Here is a 20,551-nt window from a genome sequence, read left to right on the forward strand (position 1 = left end):
AAAACGAATAAAGGGGCCGTTTTCTCGTTTCTGCTTATTTCATTTCAAATTGGAAAACAAACTATCAAAACGTACACGGACCAATATCAAGTTGTTTTTCTGATTTCCGTGCAAGGACGGGAAAACCAAAAATCAAGTCATAATTTAGTTTTTTCGTTTTTCTAAAAAAAACAAAAAACGGAAAAAGGAGCTGTTTTCTCGTTTTTTCTTTTTCGTATGTGAGAGCAAAAACAAATGAACGAACGATACCCGGACCGCTGTATAATGGATATTTAAAGGTATACACCATTCCAGAGAATAAAGCAAGTCAAACGGGTTTGACATAACATTTTCATTTGGGTGAACTATTCATGAGGTAACTATATAAAGCCAGTATGCATTGCATTTAATTTGATTTTATTCCTCAACCCTGACACTACAAAGCATTTATTAAGGATTGGTCACAATTACATAAATAATAACTGTAGATGAGGTTCCAAATATTTCTGATTTTGAATCTAAAATGACTGAATGCATTTGATTTTTATTTGATTTACAGTCCTGCACTGTTCCACATAAAATATGAATAACATGGTTGAAAGGATCCAATTTAAGAGAGTATTTAAAGGATTAGGCCAAGAAAACTTTGTGCACAATATAGTAGAGAAGACCAAAGATGTTCTGGAAAAATCATAATAAGCCAAAGCACATAGGTTACTTTTAGTGCCAAAACCACAACATGCAAATGTTGTTTCCGCTTTCAAATCCAGAGTTTTCAATTTTCTGCTTTCAAAGAGTTTTTCAATATTAGACATTTCTTGTTTCCAAAAATATATCTAGCCTACCTTAATAAATATGGCATTTTGGAGAGGATAAATTGTCATGTCTTGCGCATAAAACTGCTTCTGATGTCTAAATGTTCTTAGAATGGACAAGATGTGGGTCCTAATATATCAAATGTTTCACGATATTCTAGACGCACTGCAAACTGCAAATTTACCAAAACAAAACATTTGTATCAAGAAATGCAGTTTACAGTCAAAAGCATAGAATTCCTCCATCATTATCAACGACTTATAAAAGACCACACACACACACACACACACACACACTGAAGGAAAGTTGTCCAAAAATGAACAACATACTGTACAAAGCAACAAACAGGCAACAACCTTTCACCTCGCAAATTAGACTCAGAGAATGTGAAAGCATGTTCCCTTATCTAATCTTCTGGCTCATTCCTAAAGCCCCCCTCACAATATTTATCCTCTCTGCTGTCACACACAATCCAAACCTTGGAAGAATATTGGAATTACTATAATTTTCCTTTTGCTTCCACAAAAAAAGGGGGCTGACTCCTCTCTTCTATTTAGTGAAGTTCTCCTTATCTGCGTCTTATTTCAACCTCTGTAACCAAGAGGGAGAGAGAGAGAGAGAGAGAGAGAGAGAGTTGGAAGGTGAATGGAGAGGGCAGGCTCACATCTGCAACTCTGCAGCCTCCTCAAACCCACCTCCTCCAACCCTGTGCTTTGCACAACCCTGACCATGGGACACCAGACAGAGTGAGTAAGGGGGATTTTATTCAATAAGACTCCAGCTCCGTGCACATCCAATTCTGGTAAATCTTTGTCTTTTCTTTCTTTAACTGTTACGATGCATTGATTCTCTTTATTGTTGTGGTATTTGCAATTTTTCCTCTGGCTGATTGTTTCACATCTCATTATCTGAAGGCTACCCCAACAGGTTAGGTCATTAAAAATGCTTGTTTGAAATTCATCCAGGGCTTCTAGAAAACCTTTTTTTTTTTTTTTTTTTTTTTATGGTGGTGTGCATTATTGTCTATGAAGGGTTGAGTTGATGTGTTTCCTTTTGAAAACATCTAAAAAAAGATGCAAGAGAAAATTGCATAGAGTGCATAGAATCTCACATGCTTTGTCCTTTCTGACAGCTTTGCAAATCTTTGATCATGCATAGTAAATTTATAAGAAATGGTTATCAGTTCCTGACTTGTGCCACTGTCACAAGTGAAGAATGAATGGAATTATTTAACAGGGCTTTGTCCGGCAGCCGGTTCACGGGTAAATGTGCAGACAAGTTATGTTAAGAAAGTTAAGAAACAATATAGCCTTCTTTAACTCATAAGAGTTGTGTTTCCTTGTTTGGGTAACAGCTATGATTAAAAAAGGCTGCACAGAAAAGCTGGAAAGGGCTCAAAAGGGGGATTCTCTAACAAACCATAAGACATGTATTTTGATCACGTACGTAACTTGGTGGAAACTCCCTCGTAACAGCTCTGTCCTCGGTAGACTGTTGCCTTTACGGTCTTGATTATGTGAAATCATTTCAGCGGTCTCTCTGATATAATGTTTTGGCTATTCCATTGGAGCCTAAGGAACTTGGCCCCCCATTTATTTTCCCCTCATGTTGGCAAACTAATTGAACATGCCTTACAGCAGTTGTTGATTTTGGTATTGAAAACCACTGGATTACAATAGCACATTTATAGCTGTGCAATGGAAAACAGGCAGAAAGGTTTTACTAAGACAATGACTGCCAGTTAGAAAACATGAAGATAACTGATCCAAGACAAGCCATACACAATAAATCAAGAGTAACTACAGATGTGGAGCCAAATTAGAGCTACATGAAACATGTCTTTCCTGGGAAACCGACTAAATAAAGCATACATATTTGGCAGCTTTCCCACTTAGCCTAAAATACGGAGAGTTTAACGCCTCATCTGGAGGACAGGGAGGAATCAGCTGTTCAACAAGAGTTTCCTGCCTCCCACATCCAGTTGGACAAAACTCATCAACGTGTAATAAATCTTAAACAAGTATCACTACAAACACAATGAATTACTCGTGCTAAAATTCCACTGAGATTTAAATGTCATGTTTTGGAAGATACATGCGGAGGATCCATTCGGCTAAATTTAAGGGGGAAATTCCTTTTGGTAGCAGAGAATGTTTAAACACGTTGCATTCCAGCTACATTACCGTTCCAAAGTCTCCTTCATCTTGACCTGGGGAACCATAAACTGTCTGAAGGTCCCCAATAACTTCCAAGGTCAATGAGTAGGTCATGGTGCAGAGAAAAGCCATATGGTTAGAGGTTGAGACTGGCAGACACAGTCTTTCCAGTTTTTGTGCAAGACTTGTAGTCATTAATTCCGTGAGAGTAATGGTGCATTACCAAATAGTCAATTCAAATTCATTCTGCACAGTCTTTTTTTTTTTTTTGGTCTAAAGTTGCTTTGGCTTTGTCACATGAACTTGAGCTTGGTCACTGTCCAGAGCAATAATTTCTCTGGCAGAAAGATAACCAGTTCCAAGGAATAGTGTGTGGGGAGGCGTGGGCTTGGGTGCTTAGCATGCAGACATGCTCGTGAAAATAATGGAGCATTCCACATACCTCCCCTTGTGCTGGGCTCTGCAAAGCACTGGAGTGAGGGCTAGTTCTAACATAGTCTCTCGTAGCTACCATCGCAGCTTTCATTGGCCAAGGACTGCCCAGGAAGACGTCTGACTGACATGTAAAGCAACCAATCACAGTTCATTTTGTTTCCGCATCATGTTCAGGGGTATGAATGTCCCTAGGATAACAGACCAGCGTGCATTGAATAATAAATAATTAGGAGTAAATAATTCATTCAAGAACGTTGTGCAAGTTTCCTGCAACAATGGAGTCACAAACTTCACATACTTCTGAAAATCCAGCGTTTAGTTGATCCTGATTAGAGCTCATTGTCAGGAATAAAAACTATGGTGCTCTTCTTCCATGAGGGCATTTGTCGTCACAACGGCTTTGTTTCTAGGCGGACCATTAAAGAACACAACACACTATTCAACCAATCAGATGATGACTTTCAAAACTCCTAAAGTGCTTCCCATTTTGTGTGCCTCATGCATCAGACGATTAGCCAACAATCCGTAGCTGTGCTAAGACTGATTCTACCATGGCTGTCTTATGATACACCTCCCGGTCAAAGACTGGAAAACCCCAGTCACATAACTAGTCAAGGTTGAAGGATGTATAAAAGTTTCACTCGTGTTCCAGTCATGCTCATGATCTCTCAGCTGGTGAGGATGGTAACTTGCATTGGGAATCATTGTTTGACCGCAGCAATCAGTAGGCCAAAAAACACCCCCACCCCTTCCAAAGGGAGCATATCTGGTCTTCATTTATTACGGTGTTTTTTATAATGTCTGCAGTTCTTTCTCTTGCTGGAAACAGCACACAGTTTCCAGCAGCCAGAGTTAGATGAAGAACTGTTTCAAAACATGACATGATTCTACTTGGTGAGATTGTTAGGCTAAAATAATAACACTAATAATAAATTCACCCAACTGGACTATTCAGTGTTCAATACAAGTTAAGCTCAATCGACAGCACTTGTGGCATAATGTTGATTATTACAAAAGTCAATTTTGAAGTGAATGGGGCAAACATAAAAATGCTTACTGCTGCAATAGCATAGCCACAACATTCACAACGTCCAAAACCATAAAACAAACATAAAAAGGACAAGAACCTTACAACTCAAGTAATACGTTTTAACAGATGAATGAACTTACTTTTATAAAATTGAAAGCTTCACATACAAGCTCCACAAACGTCACATTTGCTCCAAAATCCATTTTTAAGTGTCTCACCATAAGCTTGATTTTTGCTTTCTGAAAAGGACATTTAGGCCTAAGTGATGTCATTACTTGAATTTAGATGCTCAAATGATAAAGAAGTATGCACAAACAGGTTACACACTACCATAGTTTCCATTCTATGGTTTTCATAGCCAGGCCTAGAAATGCACAACCATCTTTGTTAGCATGTACCGAATTAACCGCATTATATCCTGTGCGCAACAAATGCAACAAAACTGCATCTTCTCAATTGTTTTGGTTGAGATGTTTACATGGATTACAAAAAGCATGTTATTCATTTAACAAAACTATAAAACTAAACATCTGCAAATCCAATGGCATTCATGTGAGGACATCTAAGAAATGCATGTCTTATCTTCATTTCTCTTCAGGTGCTAAACTGGAGCTTGGTACTTCAGGAACATGGGTTGCAAAATGAGATCCATGCATTTTGTGTTTTGGTGTCTTTACTTCATGCTCCTTCACTTGTTTTGCACAGCACAAGATGAGGACATGAGATTAAGTAAGCGTGCTTCTTTCATCTTCATTAGTGAATGTTGCATGAAGACTATTGACTCAGATAATAACATGACCTAATGATGCAGTGTTCATTGTGGCTGTCTTAATGCAGAGCAAATGCAACAATTTCTGCAACTTCTTTAGAGCAATGTGGTCATCCAATTGGGAACACTAGGCAGATTGTCAATACTTTAATAACATAACCATTACCACAAACATAGAAACAATAAAGATAGAACTTTGGAGTCAAGTGTCCAAAATGTGCCTTGGTCCAATGGTCAACTCACGCTGTGCAAAATCTTGTATTCGTTCCTCAATTTCAGGTTGTAGGACAGCGCCAAGTGATTTAGTATTCATAGTCGATGGATCATGGAGTGTGGATGACATAAACTTTGAGATTGTCAAACGGTGGCTGATGAATCTCACCATGAGCTTCAACATCGGTCAGAAGTTCACCCAGGTTGGGGTGGTGCAGTATAGCGACGACCCCTTCCTACATATACCCCTGGGAAAACATTTCTCAAGCAATAACCTCATCAAGGCCATGGAGTCCATAGAATACATGGGTGGAAACACAAACACAGGGAAGGCTATCAAGTTTGCCAACGACAAACTCTTTGCCCTGTCCGAGCGAGGTCCGAATGGCATTGCAAAAATTGCTGTGGTTCTGACGGATGGGAAGTCACAAGATGAAGTGCTGGCAGCTGCAGAAGCTGCAAGGAAAAAGGGGATAATTCTCTTCGCAATTGGCGTCGGGTCTGAGACCGAGGAGGCAGAACTCAGGGCCATTGCCAACAAACCATCCTCCGCCTATGTTTTTTCTGTGGAAGACTATAAAGCTATCGCAAAGATCCGTGAAGTTATTAGGCAGAAGCTGTGCGAAGGTAAGCCTCCACGTTCCTCTATGTCTCTAGGCTTTCATATCTCACTCATTTGTCTAATATTTTTCTCAGGTGTCACATTGAAATTATACAATTTTATGGCCACGAGCTTCAGCAGGGGAGCACGACTTTGTTGCTTTAGCATGTCATGTACCCGTGGAGACAGGTTTATGGCATCTCCATGTTTGAGCTGCATGCATCATTTGGTGCCTCTCGCCTCAATGCACGAATCACAGTTTGATTTATGTCCTACAACATCCAGGTGTTATGAGTTCACTAAGGTGGCTATAAATTGTCTAAAAGTGTGAAATTAGGTCATGCATTGCGGAGCACGTTTCAGAGATTGTGACATCAATTTCTAGCAAGCTTACAAACAAGCCAGTCTGATTGTTTGAAAGTTCTGCAAAAGGCCAGTAATTCTGAGATATGTATACACAGTTAATCCAATTTTGGCAGATGCAAATGTCAAGTTTGTATAGTTCCCTCCAACCAAAATTATTTAATTACTGCAAGGTATGACTTGGATTTGCAGTAAAGCAGAAGTAGCACAATACTAAGTGTAACAGTGGTGGAAAAGAAGTGATAAAATGCCACTTGATCAACTGCAATTGTTGAAATGGGGAGGACGCGTATTTCCCAAGGCGCTTTTCTGTTCTTCCAATGGATTACTCAGCAACAACTCCAGACAGACTTGTTAAAAAGCGAAAATAAAAACTGGAGTGCAATATAGCCATTAGGTTGGAAATCAGGCCTCCATAAAAGTTTGCTAAGACTCCTGAAGCTCATGATAGAAAGTCTTTCCGGACACTGGAAAAGTTAATGATTATGGTACTTTATGATAGAAGAGGTCATCTTTTGTCTGGTATTTGCAATGGCGGGGACATTCTTCAGTCGGACTGCATATTTGCACAATGTCCAGTGTCCCACTCCAAGGTATTCCTACAATTTTTTTAGACTAGTCTTCAAGCCAAATAAAATAAACCACCTCATTCCATAAAAAAATTAACCCTTTTCAGCCATTTTTTCTCACCCTGCACATTGTTGGGATATTAATATCAAAGCAAATTCAAGGCAGAGGAATGATTGCTTAGTTAGCTTAATTCCGATTAAGGCATTATTTGTTGCAGTGTGGCAATTTACCTTGTTTTCTCTTTTTAATGTACCATAGAGACTGTATGTCCAGCAAAGATTCCATTTAATTCTCATGATGCGAAAGGATTTGACATTCTCCTCTATCTCAACTTGGCTAAAAAAGCCAAAAAGACACAAGGATCATTTTATGGCAGCAAAGCCTACCAGGTGACATCCCGAGTTGACCTGAGTGAGAGCACTAGGTAAAGGTATTTATGGTATCAAGCTTCTAAGTCCTTGCAAGAATACTCTGTTTGATTTGAAACATCATTTTCATCTTAATGTCCGTAGGATGTTATTTCCAGGCGGACTTCCACCATCCTATGTTTTTGTGGCCACACTGAAGTACAAAGGCTCTGTGGTTATGGAGGACTGGGATCTATGGCGGATACAGACTAAGGATGAAAAACCTCAAATGGCTGTAACTCTAAATGGTCTGGACAGAACAGTGATATTCACCACCACCACCAGCAGTACACCAAGCGGAACTCAAACTGTGGTCTTCACAAAATCACCCGCTAAGGTAAATACAGAGAATGAGAAAAGAACACTGAAACAAATTCATGAACTCTCTGTGCTAATTAGTCAAAACCATCAGTTAATTTGGAAACACTTTATTTTGATGATCCACTTTAGACATTCTACTACCTATAAGTAACTTTGCAGCTAACTGTCATTAGAGTATTAGTAGACAGTCTGCTTAATATCCACTAACACTTTATTTTGATGCTCCCCAACAGACATTCTACTGATTACTTTAACGACATGTCAACTTATTCTACATACCTGAACCTTAACACCTAACCCTAACCTAACAGTCAACTGCAGCCTACATTTACATTTTACTAGGGCTGTGACGGTATGGGATTTTTTCTTACCGCGGTAAAGAAGCAACAAATCTCGCGGTTTGGCGGTTAACCAAAGCGCTGCTGCTGCTTGGTGACATATAAGCCTCATTGGTGATATATTAGACATATGGGGAGAGAGTTGTGGAAGGCCTATACATAATGTTAAACACAAATATATAACAGCAAAGACAGCGTCGGCAGTATTGATGGCAAAATAGGCTACAGAATATTTCGTTCTGTATTGACAGGTGCAATATTTGAAAATCGATAATATTTTTTTTAATTACATTTATATCTGCATTTATGTCAAAACCTAAACTTTCAAACATCAAAATGTAATTTATTAATATGTATTCATGTCAAAATGACATACAAACATTTTTTTTCCTATTCTATTTTGCCAGGAAACGCTTCCAACAGGCTTGCGTGAAAAATAGGCGTCGGTTCTATTTCTAGCATGCACGCTTTTTTCCGCGCGGCTCGTGCCGCAACTGAGACGCGCGTCTCACGCAGGCAGTGTGCAAGCTCTAACCTGTTAACATGGGAGCCGAAATAAAAACGGACACGCCACGCAGCCAGTGTGTCGCCGACCTAAGGTATGTGTGCTGCACTTCTTAAGTCCAGCAAACGCCACAGGATGGTTAATTTTTCTAAGATGTGGTCTTAAGTTAGTGGTATTTCCTCGCGAGACGGATACTTTTGTGCGACAAATACGGCATATTGCCTTGTCCAAATTCACCGGCTTGTTAAAGACCACTCTGGCTGCAGCATTCTGGATCAGTTGCAGAGGCTTGACAGAGCAAGCTGGAAGACCAGCCAGGAGAGCATTACAATAGTCCAGTCTGGATAGAACAAGCGCTTGGACAAAGAGATGTGTAGCCCTGATAGGAAGGGCCTGATCCTCCTAATGTTGTACAAGGCAAATCAGCAGGACCGGGCAGTTCTAACAATGTGGTCTGTGAAGTTCAATTGATCATCAATTACAACTCCAAGGTTCCTAGCTGACCAGCAGACAGATCCAGCAGGATGAGAACTGAGGATTTGGAAGCTGCTCTTGCCAGTCTCAGAGCTTCAATTACTGAGAGCAGGGCAGTCTCAGTTGAGTGTCTGCTTTTGAAACCAGACTGATTGTTGTCCAGGAGGTTGTTCTGTGTAAGAAAGGAAGAGATCTGGTTGAAAACAACTCGTTCAAGTGTTTTCGCGGCGAATGGAAGAAGGGATACTGGTCTGTAGTTCTCCAGACATGCTGGATTTAGAGTAGATTTCTTAAGCAGTGGGGTTACCCGAGCCTGCTTAAATGCTGTGGGAAGGGAACCAGTGTGAAGAGAGGTGTTGATGATGTGCGGGTACAACTTAGGAAGAAATGGCTTGAAGTAGGTTAGTGGGAATAGGATCAGGACAGGTAGTAGGGCGATTGGAAAGGAGGAGTTTGGAGACTTCTGCCTCTGAAAGCAGAGAGAAGGAGGGTAGAATGTGTCTGTTAGCTGGTAAAATGTGTGTGTCAGTTTGTGGATTGGTAAATTGGCCACTGATGGTGGTTGTTTTATTTATGAAGAATGTGGCAAAATCGTCAGCTGTTAGGGTTGATGAAGGAGGTGGAGGAGGGGGAGAAGGTTTTGAAAAGCATGCGAATTGTTAAGAATTGTTCATTTTATTGTGATAGTAAGTCATTTTAGCAGTAGAGATATTAGCAGAGAAGGAAGAGAGGAGGGATTGATAAAGACCAAGGTCAGTAGGATCTTTCAATTTATGCCACTTCCTCTCTGCACCCCTGAGTTTAGAGTCATTCATTAAAGTCTACAAATACTTTAATGAATGTTAGTTGACATGAAGTTCCAAAGTTAATTATAGTTAGTAGAATGTCTAAAGTGGACCATCGAAATAAAGTGTAATCGTTCATTCCCCATCAGTTCAAATTTCCATGGCATACACCCAGAAAATGCATGCTGATCATCACCAGCATACTAAATTTTGTGTTTTGGATGCTTGGGATCCTCAATTGATGTGCTATGTTTCAATGGTTCTGCTTCACTAGCTTCACCAAAAAGCCCATGCTGGATGATGTTTTGATCCATGAGCTATATCAGCACTTATCCAGCCTGAAAATCAATCTGTGCCTAAGCTGGTTTTAGCAGAGATACTACAATTTCAGACAAATTTCACACAGAACATCCTTTAACAGTGGACTCACAGCCCAAGGCAGCCAAGTAAATTGGATCCCAGACTTACTAGTCCCATATGGATAAAAAGTTGGTGGAATTTGGAAAAGAAATACTGAAACCATTTTTATACATCATAAACTTGATCTTTTTTGTATACTTTATATTCTCTCCAATACACTTTATGGAATGATTCCTTAGTATTTAAATTATGAGCACCCAAAGTTAAGTGACACAGAGCCCTAGTATGTTTATTATTTAACGTTTACATAAATCTTTCTTTTATGATGCCAATGCTACTGAATAACAGTTTACTAAGACGTTCTTATCTTCCTCATACAATCCCAGTTATTGTATATAAAGTAAATGTACTAATGTAAAAATTTTATATAAAACACCATCATCTGCATTCTGCTATGTTTTATGTATTTTACAGAAACTATTTGATGAAAAATGGCATCAGCTGCGTCTTCTAGTAACAGAGGAAGACGTCACTCTGTACGTCGATGATCTGGAAATTGAAACCTTGGCACTAGAGCCTCCTGATGGTATTTTTATTAACGGAAAAACACAGGTTGGGAAGTACGTCAGCAAAGAAACAACTGTACCTGTAAGTATGTTAATGACTAATGATCTCATTTTACAGACTTTCACTGTTATGTTGTTACTCTGTAGTTACTGTTATTATATTATTTTTGTTAGTGAAGCACTCTATGGTTATGTTAGACTTGCTTAAACGTGTATACATTGTATTACATTATATTCAATTACTAAATGACAAATAATCACTCAATATCTTACTCAAATAGTGTTAATAGTGTTATTGCCTGCTATAAGCACCAATAAAATATACTTTCTTACTGAATATCTCACTGAATACACTGGCTGGTGCTGTGGAGATGTGATGTTGAGGTGATGCCTGTCCATTCAGGTGAATCCAAGAGTAGGAGCATTTAGAGTTTTATTTTTTTATGTTTTTTTATTTGTATTTTTATTGTTGATGTTAGCTTATTCTAACACAGTTATAAGGGAAACCTAACATTAAAGGGGCTATATATAAGAATTTTAATGTATTAGTTGCTTTTTTATTGCAAATTTTGCTTGTCACAACATTTAAAAAATGAGACCTTCCCCGACTTGCTAGCTGGTCTTTGAAAGCCTGTGGACTGTTTTTTAAGTACTCAGGATGTTTTGGCCAAAAAAATCTAAAGGAAGTTACGTTTAGGTGCGCTCCCGAGAGCCTTTTTTCCATTCAATGACACATGAAACGAATGCTTATACAATGTTCAGGATAATGCAGAAAGAGCTATTCTTTACTGTAATATTCTTAGCTACATTTCCATTACCCTTCAGATTGTGCAAATTGAAATTGCGAATTGAAAATACACCCAATGGAAACACATAAATTTCACAAAAACTACCATATATTGCAAAAAAGTTTTTACGCTCGCATGAGATGGGTTTCAGGCAATTCGAAAAAGGAATATTTCACAAAACTGCCATTGAAGCAGCTTTTCCACATTTACAGGTCAGCTGGTGTACGTAAAAGTGGATCATTCTTTAAAGATGACGTGGTATGTTTGGACAGAAGACGAGACATTAAACTCATAAAAGACAAAAGTATTACAGGAATACTGGATTCAAAACAACAAATAAATGCCACAATTTATCAAGACCTTGAAGAAGATAGGAGGGAGAAACATCTCATACCTGCCGTCCCAAGTAAAAGGGGCTTTCCTTGCTATTAATGCTTGGATTTTCCTTGCCATTAATGCTTGGATAACACACCTACGTCTCCTTTGATTAAAGATAATGGCTAGTGCAGTGGCTGGGATATACTGTACATACACCTATTTTAAAAATATATCAAAAGTTTTGCGCAAATCTGTAATGGAAACACAACTACTTTGTCATGCAAAGTAAAGATATTAATTCAAAATATAGTATCGCATAGCCAGATCTATATAGTGTATAGTCTTGAATATACTTTATAATCAAACTATTATAACAGTGTAATTTTAACTACCTCATCTGTCGACATGAGCTGGTGCAAACATATCCACATCATGTTGATCAGATGCTTTCTTAACTGCTGTTATTGAGAGGAAAGTGCGAAGCACATATTTACTTATTCATCTAAACATATATCGCTGCAAAGGTATTTCTAACTTGTTTTTACTTCTTAGCCAAAAAAAAAAAAAAAAAAAAACGTCACTGTGAGTATATCGGGCCTTGAATCACATTCAGTTGCTTGTACGTTATGTTAGCAATAATAATAATAATAATAATAATAATGCTGGCTGCAGTTCACTTAACAGCCACTGGTGTCGCTAATAACAAAAGTTTCTGAATTCTACGTATAGCCCCTTTAATATAATTTTGTGTGTGTGTCATATGTCTCAATTTAAACTTTATTTTGATTATTCGACTACTCTTTGTTTTGGACTACAAAGAAAATGATGACAAAGCTTATTATATAATTGTCTGAAGGAATATTGGAGGTTATTGGAATATGTGTGTGTGTGTGTTTGTGATCTTTTGCCAAAGAATAAACATATCATGGAACATTTTCAACATGTGCAACACAGCAGTGTTCTTGTGGAAAAGCAGACACCATGTCATGTTGACACCAAATGTGTTTTATTTGCAACAGGGAGCACCTTTCCCCTTCCCTACCGCCCCAGGCCTTGACTTTTCTAAAACTACCTGTATTTTGTACTCTCTCCCTCTTCCTGAACAGTTTGAAATTCAAAAACTCAGAATCTACTGTGACCCTGAGCAGAATAACAGGGAGACAGCCTGTGAAATACCTGGAGTTGTAAGTACCAGAATCTTGGATCTTTCTGTTTTGGCTTATTCACATAAATTCCACCTATTAAATGTCACATCAGATTAGGAGTGACTTGATATTTGAAATATTTTATCTTATTACCAGACCATTCTTTAAAAACTCTTTAAAAACTGATAAGTAAAACACAAAGGAATTTGTTCATTTTATATTTATTTTTGTAATTCCAGTCATTCCAGTCCACCATGTTTTGGAATCTGTTTAATGAACTAATTTGATCTAATCTGTTCAATTATACTAACAAGATAAAAAGCACCTTCTCAGCTTCAAACAGAGCATGACATTTGCTAAGAAATGTTTATTAGAAAGTCAATCACCGGCTTTGTCATTGTTCTCAGTTCACTAACTCAGTTTGCCTGACTTGGCACTATTTCTTTCAGACTCACTGTTTAGAAATGTAGGGCATTTATAAACACTGTGGCAAACACTTTATTTCACATTATTTTCCTTTTCTGCTTGCGCATGTAATGCCTTGCACCTCTTAGCAAAGTTATGTTTTTTGCCCTGGCCCCTTCATGTATTTTCACTCCTTTCATTTTTTAGGATGGAGAGGTATGTACTTTTGAAGATGGCTTTGCTCGCTTTCAAAAGTAACTGCTTATCTCATTTTGAATTGCAGAGGTAAGATTTGCCTCATGTTCTTTTGGAGTGTCTAAGTATTGTCATAGCTGGAAAATCTTTCAAAGGACTGTCAGCAGCTTTGAGAATGTATGGCTGAACGATGCTGGCGTGAACCTTCTCACTCACAAAAGCTGAAAAAAAGTTAAACTGCTTGTATATAAAGTACTTTGGCAGTGGCATGGTTCTCCACCGTACTTTAAAGTCCCCCTGTAGTCAATAATCTTATCCCTTAAAACTCAGCTTTGATCAACAAAATGACATATGTAAATGTTTTTTCCTTGACATTTTTTCTTCTTTGTGCCTTAAAATAGCTTGAATGTAAATCTACACCCTTGCCTCATTTAGTATACGCGTATATACAGTATCTATATATTATATTATATAGTATATATTTTATGAATATACAAATTAGCCCCGCCTCCTCTCACTCAGCTCAGAGATCCTCTGGTTGACGATCACGCGTTGATCTGATTGGTTACAAGGTAGTTTGTGACGTCAGAAACACCAGCGATTTCAAAGCGTGTGTTTGAGACTGTCTTTGGTTCACTGCAGTTTTAAGGAGAAAATACTCAGCAATGGTGTCGACTTATGAACTTACACATGGTTTGTCTTAAAGCACATTAAAAACACCACATAGACACATAAACAACATTAAAAGCTGGATTTTCACCACAGGGGGACTGTGTCATTGTCATGGTACCATGTCTAAATCTCTGTACCTTTTAGTGTATCACATGGGCACTTAAAGTCAGCATGAAATGGAAGTTGCAACTGTATTTTCTTCCCTAGTGTAACATATGTCGGCTTCTCCAACAAGAATAAATGTAGGGTGAGACCATTAGGAATAGACTGAATCGTTGTCGATTCAGCTAATTGATGTGAGTGACAGGTTGCTTGAAGACAGGGATTATTGTCCCGTCCTCACGCTGGTGCACAGGCCATCAGAAGAGATCGAGGGCTTGCGAGGGCAAGGGGAAGCCATTTTTTATTAAAGATTACAAGAGCACATGAAGGAAAAAAATAAACATGGCAATATTCCATAAAAATAAGATTTGTCAATTTTAATATCATGTTGACTTTAAAATGGCTAATGTCGTAAAACAGGTTCAACAGTGTTGTGCTGTAGGCTGTCTCTATTATTGACGTTTTTCCATTTCCAAACTACTGTGCCGTACTGCTGAATACTGCAAGTTTAGCTTATGCCACAAACAGGAAATGTCTGACGCTTTATGTGTTATGAAATGCAGCATAGTAAACAATGTTTTTCTATTTTCTTAGTGTGATAATGGACCAGGTGACATTGATCCAACCCCAGAGCCCTGCATGTGTCCACCTGGGCCACCAGGTACCCCAGGAATGAAGGTATGATATAGCCTATCCCTCAACCCCTTTGGCAGTTTTATACAACAGAACACCTTATATAATCTCTTCATTGCATCAGAAGTCATTGCATTGCACATAAAAGTCTCCAAAAGGCAGGTTTGACGTTTATAAGGTCATGCCTATGCTTGAAAACACATGCTGCTTTTCAGCAGGTGATCACCATAAACAGCCCTAAACAGAATTCTGAAGTTACAGACAGATTTACTACATTCATCCTTTTCTCATTCAAGAGACCAAAAAATATTCTTATATAAAGCAAAGCATTTATGAATAAATATAAGCAGGGCTTTGCATTAACTTCCGCCAAATAGATAAGCCTTTATGTTCTTTGATCAATATTTTGAAATGAAATTATGTAAATACTATTTACAATGCATCACTTGTACATTCTCTAGGGAGAACAGGGCAGAATAGGAGATCCGGGTCAAACTGGTCCAGCTGGTGCTGATGGTAAGCCTGTGAGTACTACACAGTTTAATACAACCTCAAATTAACTTGAGCACGTGTCGTGTTCAATGCAGTATCCAGAGCTGCAACATGCATTAACATCCCCACAAGTTTGTTTGGATAGAACTGTCAATGACAAAATTCACCTTACAAGCATTCTAGTGTTCTCATTATGAATGTAAGAATGTACAGAATGTAAGAGGATACAAGACAGTATGTCTGGTAATATGAGCTAATATGTGTCAGTAAATATACATTGAGTTCCAAAAGTCTGAGATCATTAATGACGTTTTTTTTTTGTTCTGCATCAGAAGACACAGTAGTCCAGCGTGCCGGCTACACATTGTCATGTTGTACAACAAGACAACATCTGTATTGCAAACCCCCCAAATCAGATCTGAACAGTTGATACACAATGTGGACAGTGAATCATTTTAGATCAGATTCCAATCGGATACACAAATAATCGGATTTTGAACGTAGCCTTAGGAACAAAGCAGAGTGTAGTCATTTATATTTACTAAACAGCATTGCAACTAGTTGCATTAATATAGAATTGATATGCAATGAATGTAACTTTGTTGATTCATTTTAAGTTTTGTACCATGTGTGTGGTAACTGTGTTCATATGCCATTTTTTACCCAGGAAAAACCCTAAGGAACTGTCCATTTTAAAATATTAGTTGTACTGTTGTGAATCTTTTATATTGAACTCATGTTATTTTATTGATTTTTCCTTCAAACATATGACCCTTACATCTCACTTGGTCCTACTGTTCACCCCTACATAAAAGTAAATATATTTGTTTTAGAATTGAACATGATAGTATTAATTTCTCGTACAGGAGCTCAATTAGGCGAGTTTGACAGTGACAGTGAAAGCTTTTAAAAAGAGTAGAGACACGGGTCACAGACACATTACATTTACATTTAAATTGAATCATTTAGCAGACAATTTTATCCAAAACGACTTACAAATGAGGAGAGCAATAGAAGCAATCAGTTTAATACAACAACAGGGCAGTAATATTCAAGTACTGTGACCAGTCCCAGTTAGTGTAGCAAGTTTAAAAAAAAAAATTAAATAGATATAGAATAGTAAATGTTAGTATTAATGGGTCAAGTGTTGCTGAAAGAGATGCGTCTTCAGCAGTTTCTTGAAAATGGCTAAAGACTCGTGCTCTGGTTGAGTTAGGCAGATCATTCCACCAGCAGGGAACAGTCTTTGAGATGGCACCACAAGGCGCTGTTCACTTGCAGAACTTCATAGCAGGGAACAGTCCAGGTAAAGGTCAGTGAAAGTGATTTTGTGCCTCTTTGAGATGGCACCACAAGGTGCCGTTCACTTGCAGAACGCAAGCTTCTGGAAGGCACATAGGTCTGAAGTAGTGAGTTTAGGTATAGGGGTGCAGAGCCAGTGGTTGTTCTGTAGGCAAACATCAGTGCCTTGAATTTGATGCGAGCAGCGATTGGAAACCAGTGCAATTTTAGGAGGAGAGGTATGACATGTGCTCTCTTCGGCTCGTTAAAGATCAGCGCGTCGGACGGGGATTCGATTAGAACTACAAACAGGGGGGAAAAAAGTGTTCAAAAACTACTAACACGGCTGATATGCGAGTCCGACAGTTAAGTAGAGGTTTAGACAAAGGGGTTGGAGTGATTAATTATCAGTATCTAACCTGACGAAAAAAAATTTATTCAATGTTATCCACATTATATTTAATCTGCAACAGCATTGGGAACTTTTGTAATGATACTTTTAATGGCCATTAACTTGTAAATGCATCATTATTCAAATTGCAAACACAAGAAGAGAGTTCGACAAGTTCGAAAGACCAACGATTGGCAGATCAACATGCTACTACATTTCTCTCCAAAATGGTAGAAAATTAAATTAAATTGAATGTGGATGATTTTAACTGTCACAAGATGATTGACAGGGCCGTTTAAACAGTGGCAGGATGCGCGTAACTAAGCGACAGAGAGATGTCTTTTAAAGATGACGCAGTAGTATGTCCCAAACGCTTTCCTACTCTTCTGCTACACACTCAAAAGTATACTTTTTCTTCACAAAAAGAGTACATACTTTTAGGGTAAAGTATAAGTAGGCGAATTGAGATGCAGCACAAGGTTCCTGGCTATTCTGGATGGAGTTATGGTTGACAAACCTAGCTAAATGGAGAAGTTGTGATGGAGTGTTGGCTTGGCTGGGACCACCAGCAGCTCTGTCTTCACAGGGTTTAGTTGAAGGTGGTTGTCCTTCATCCAGCAAGAAATGTCTGTCAGACAGGCTGAGATGCGGCAGCTCCCTTTGGATCATCTGGTTGTAATGAGAGGTAGAGTTGTGTGTCATCAGCATAGCAGTGATAGGAAAAAACATGTTTCTGAATAGCCCCTTTCACACAGCGCTTTGAACCCGGGAAATTGCCGGCAAATTGCCAGAGCGCCTTCTGTGTGAACGCAAACTCGACCCGGGATTTATTCCGGGATCGATGCCGGGTCGGGACCTAGTAACATTGCCGTGTTCAGTCCCGGAACGCGCGCTGTGTGAACAAAAGCCGTAATAATGCCGTGTCGTAGTGATGACGCTGAAGCGCGGGATCGTTCGCCAGCTGTGAAACGGTACGTAAAGCGCAATTTTATGATCGAATCAGAGAAAAAAATGCACAAGCGTGGTTTCTCGAGAGAGAGATCGCAGCTCATAAGCAAACTTAAGACGCTGCTGAGATTACAAGTCACATCGATGTCACGTGTCTTTACGGGATTTTTACGGGTTGTGTGTGAACGCACTCTCTGATTCCGGAAAATCACTGGCAGTGTGAATGAACCAAAATCAAACGAACCCGGGTCAAATCCCGGGTCACTTTATCCGTGTATTTTCCGGAATCTCTGTGTGAAAGGGGCTAATGACAGATCCTTGTGATCACATGTAGATGGAGAAGAGAAGTGGTCCAAGCACTTAGCCCTGAGGCACCCCACTAGCTAGATGTTGCGACTTAGACACCTCACCTCTCCACGAAACCCGAAGGACCTATCTGAGAGGTAAGACTTGAACCATTGGAGTGCGGTTCTAGAGATGCCCTTTTTCTTGAGGGTTGACAGGAGGATCTGGGGGTTAACTTTGTCAAAAGCAGCAGAGAGATCCAACAAAATGAGTACTGAGAATCTGGAAGCTGCTCTTGCTAGTCTCAGAGCTTCAATAACCGAGAGCAGGGCAGTCTCAGTCGAGTGTTCTGGTTGTTTTCCAGGAGGCTATACTGTGCAACGAAGATAGAGACTTGGTTGAAGATGACCCATTCAAGTGTTTTAGCAATGAATGGAAGAAGGGATACCGGTCTGTAATTTTCTAGATGTGCTGGATATAGAGTGGGTTTCTTAAGCAGTGAAGTTACCCGAGCCTGCTTATATGCTGTTGGAAAAATACCAGTGTGAAGAGAAGTGTTGATGATATGAGTGAGTGCGGGTACAACTGAAGAAGAAATGGGGATAGGACAAAGCTGTATCTTTAATTTCACCAAGCTGATCGCTCGCTAAAAAAGACCCACAGTCATCATGTTTTCAGGCCATTTCAAGTTTTATTTTGACATAAAGCGTGATTTCTAAGTGGCTGAGTTGTTTACTTCATTTTTAATTAGTCTTCTCATTAACGCCATTATTCCGTTCATTCAGACTGATTTACACATGAAAACAAGAGGCAGGATTTATCACACAAACCAATCATATCCAATCATAGCACGATGGAGACATTGCCTCCTCACATGTGACTTTCCCCCATTCATTCTCAATTACCCCCCACTAAACTCAGCGAATGCTTTAGAGTGTCTGTTAAAACTCAATGGACTCAGGGGAGGCAAGAGAGACTTGGACTCCTGCTGTTGCTGTTGGACAGTGTTACATTATAAAAACTAGGGCTGGGACAATAAATCGATGCATCGTGAATCGATAAATGATTCTGGATCGATTCTGAGATTTTCCTAATGTATCGGGATTCTCTCTCAAATCGATTCTGAGCTTATTTTTTGACAGCAGATGGCACTGCGTGCTTTAGAAAAAGCCAATGCCTTGCACACACCACTTGAAACTTCCATAAAATAATCATTCATAAAGTTTGAAAAGGTTGAAGCGAATTACAAGGGTGTTTGCAGTGGGCTGTTTACATTAATCTTGCGTCATAAAAGCATTCTGAGGTGCATTCTCAGACTCAGCCGACACACGAGCGCTCTTCTTTGTGAGCATTTGAGCGTGGGCTTAAAAACTAGCCTAGAGCGCCATCTGCTGTTAAAAACAGAGCTCAGAATTGATTCGAGAGAGAACGGCGATGCATTCGAAAAATATTGGAATCGATCCACGAAACGCGATGAATCGATTTATTGTCCCAGCCCTAATATAAACATGTGATTTATACACTTTTTAATGTAATTTTATTTGTTTTATTTTCGTAATGTGGATTATTTTCTCATTCAATTTTTTGAGGAGGCACTGCCGCCCTTGCCTCCTTGCCTCCTCGAAGGAAACGCACCTGGTTTGTGGGCACTTGTAGGGTTGCAATTTTGACTACAGCTGCAGTTTTTCTCAGCATGAGTTAGTTTGACTGAAAAAAATTGTTGAGCATGAATGATGAATGACCCTCGGAAGAGCTCTGAACATTAGGTGAATGTGCAATAACAACACCTGGATGCCATACTTGCAAGTCTTCATATCTTTATGAAGACATGTCCACATTATGCACATATGCCTGCATGTTAAGTCCATAAACAGCAGGTTTTTAGTGATGTAAAGCATATTTCACCTCATGTTTTCTCGTTATACTTATAGTATTTGCAGATAACCAACAGTTAATGTAACTAATACAATGTTAAAGTAAACATTTCTGTGCAAACAGTCCAAATCTAAATAGGCTATACAGATATAATAAATAATGAGAAATCAAACATTCATTGCTTTTCTGTCTCTAATACTTGTAAAAATAACTCAAGGTCAAGGGGCACCAAAGTACATGTTTGTGGAAAACCTTTTCCACCCTCTTTTGTGAAAATGTCTATTGTCAAGTGACTGTAAAGCTAACTGTTTAAATAAATAAAAGTATTCTATT

At 38.9% G+C, this 20,551-nt stretch overlaps 1 protein-coding gene across 2 annotated transcripts in view; it reads left to right on the top strand.

The window, feature by feature from the left end:
* The first annotated feature begins 1,350 nt into the window (after nucleotides 1-1,350).
* The window catches only part of col21a1 (collagen, type XXI, alpha 1), a 68,328-nt gene continuing 49,127 nt past the window's right edge, over nucleotides 1,351-20,551 (top strand). Inside the window, exons 1-9 of one of the 2 annotated variants that reach the window (XM_082153883.1) lie at nucleotides 1,351-1,541; nucleotides 5,015-5,145; nucleotides 5,465-6,025; nucleotides 7,191-7,356; nucleotides 7,445-7,676; nucleotides 10,597-10,770; nucleotides 12,901-12,978; nucleotides 14,908-14,991; nucleotides 15,408-15,470. In XM_082153883.1, the coding sequence (XP_082010009.1) occupies nucleotides 5,046-5,145; nucleotides 5,465-6,025; nucleotides 7,191-7,356; nucleotides 7,445-7,676; nucleotides 10,597-10,770; nucleotides 12,901-12,978; nucleotides 14,908-14,991; nucleotides 15,408-15,470 (1,458 nt within the window). In that variant the 5' untranslated portion in view covers nucleotides 1,351-1,541; nucleotides 5,015-5,045. Of the gene's footprint in view, nucleotides 1,598-5,014; nucleotides 5,146-5,464; nucleotides 6,026-7,190; nucleotides 7,357-7,444; nucleotides 7,677-10,596; nucleotides 10,771-12,900; nucleotides 12,979-14,907; nucleotides 14,992-15,407; nucleotides 15,471-20,551 lie in introns of both variants that reach the window. The other variant, XM_082153882.1, reaches the window with a different exon arrangement.

The sequence above is a fragment of the Leuciscus leuciscus genome (genome assembly GCF_965113295.1).
Source record: "Leuciscus leuciscus genome assembly, chromosome: 22".
NCBI classification, from domain to species: Eukaryota; Metazoa; Chordata; class Actinopteri; order Cypriniformes; family Leuciscidae; genus Leuciscus; species Leuciscus leuciscus.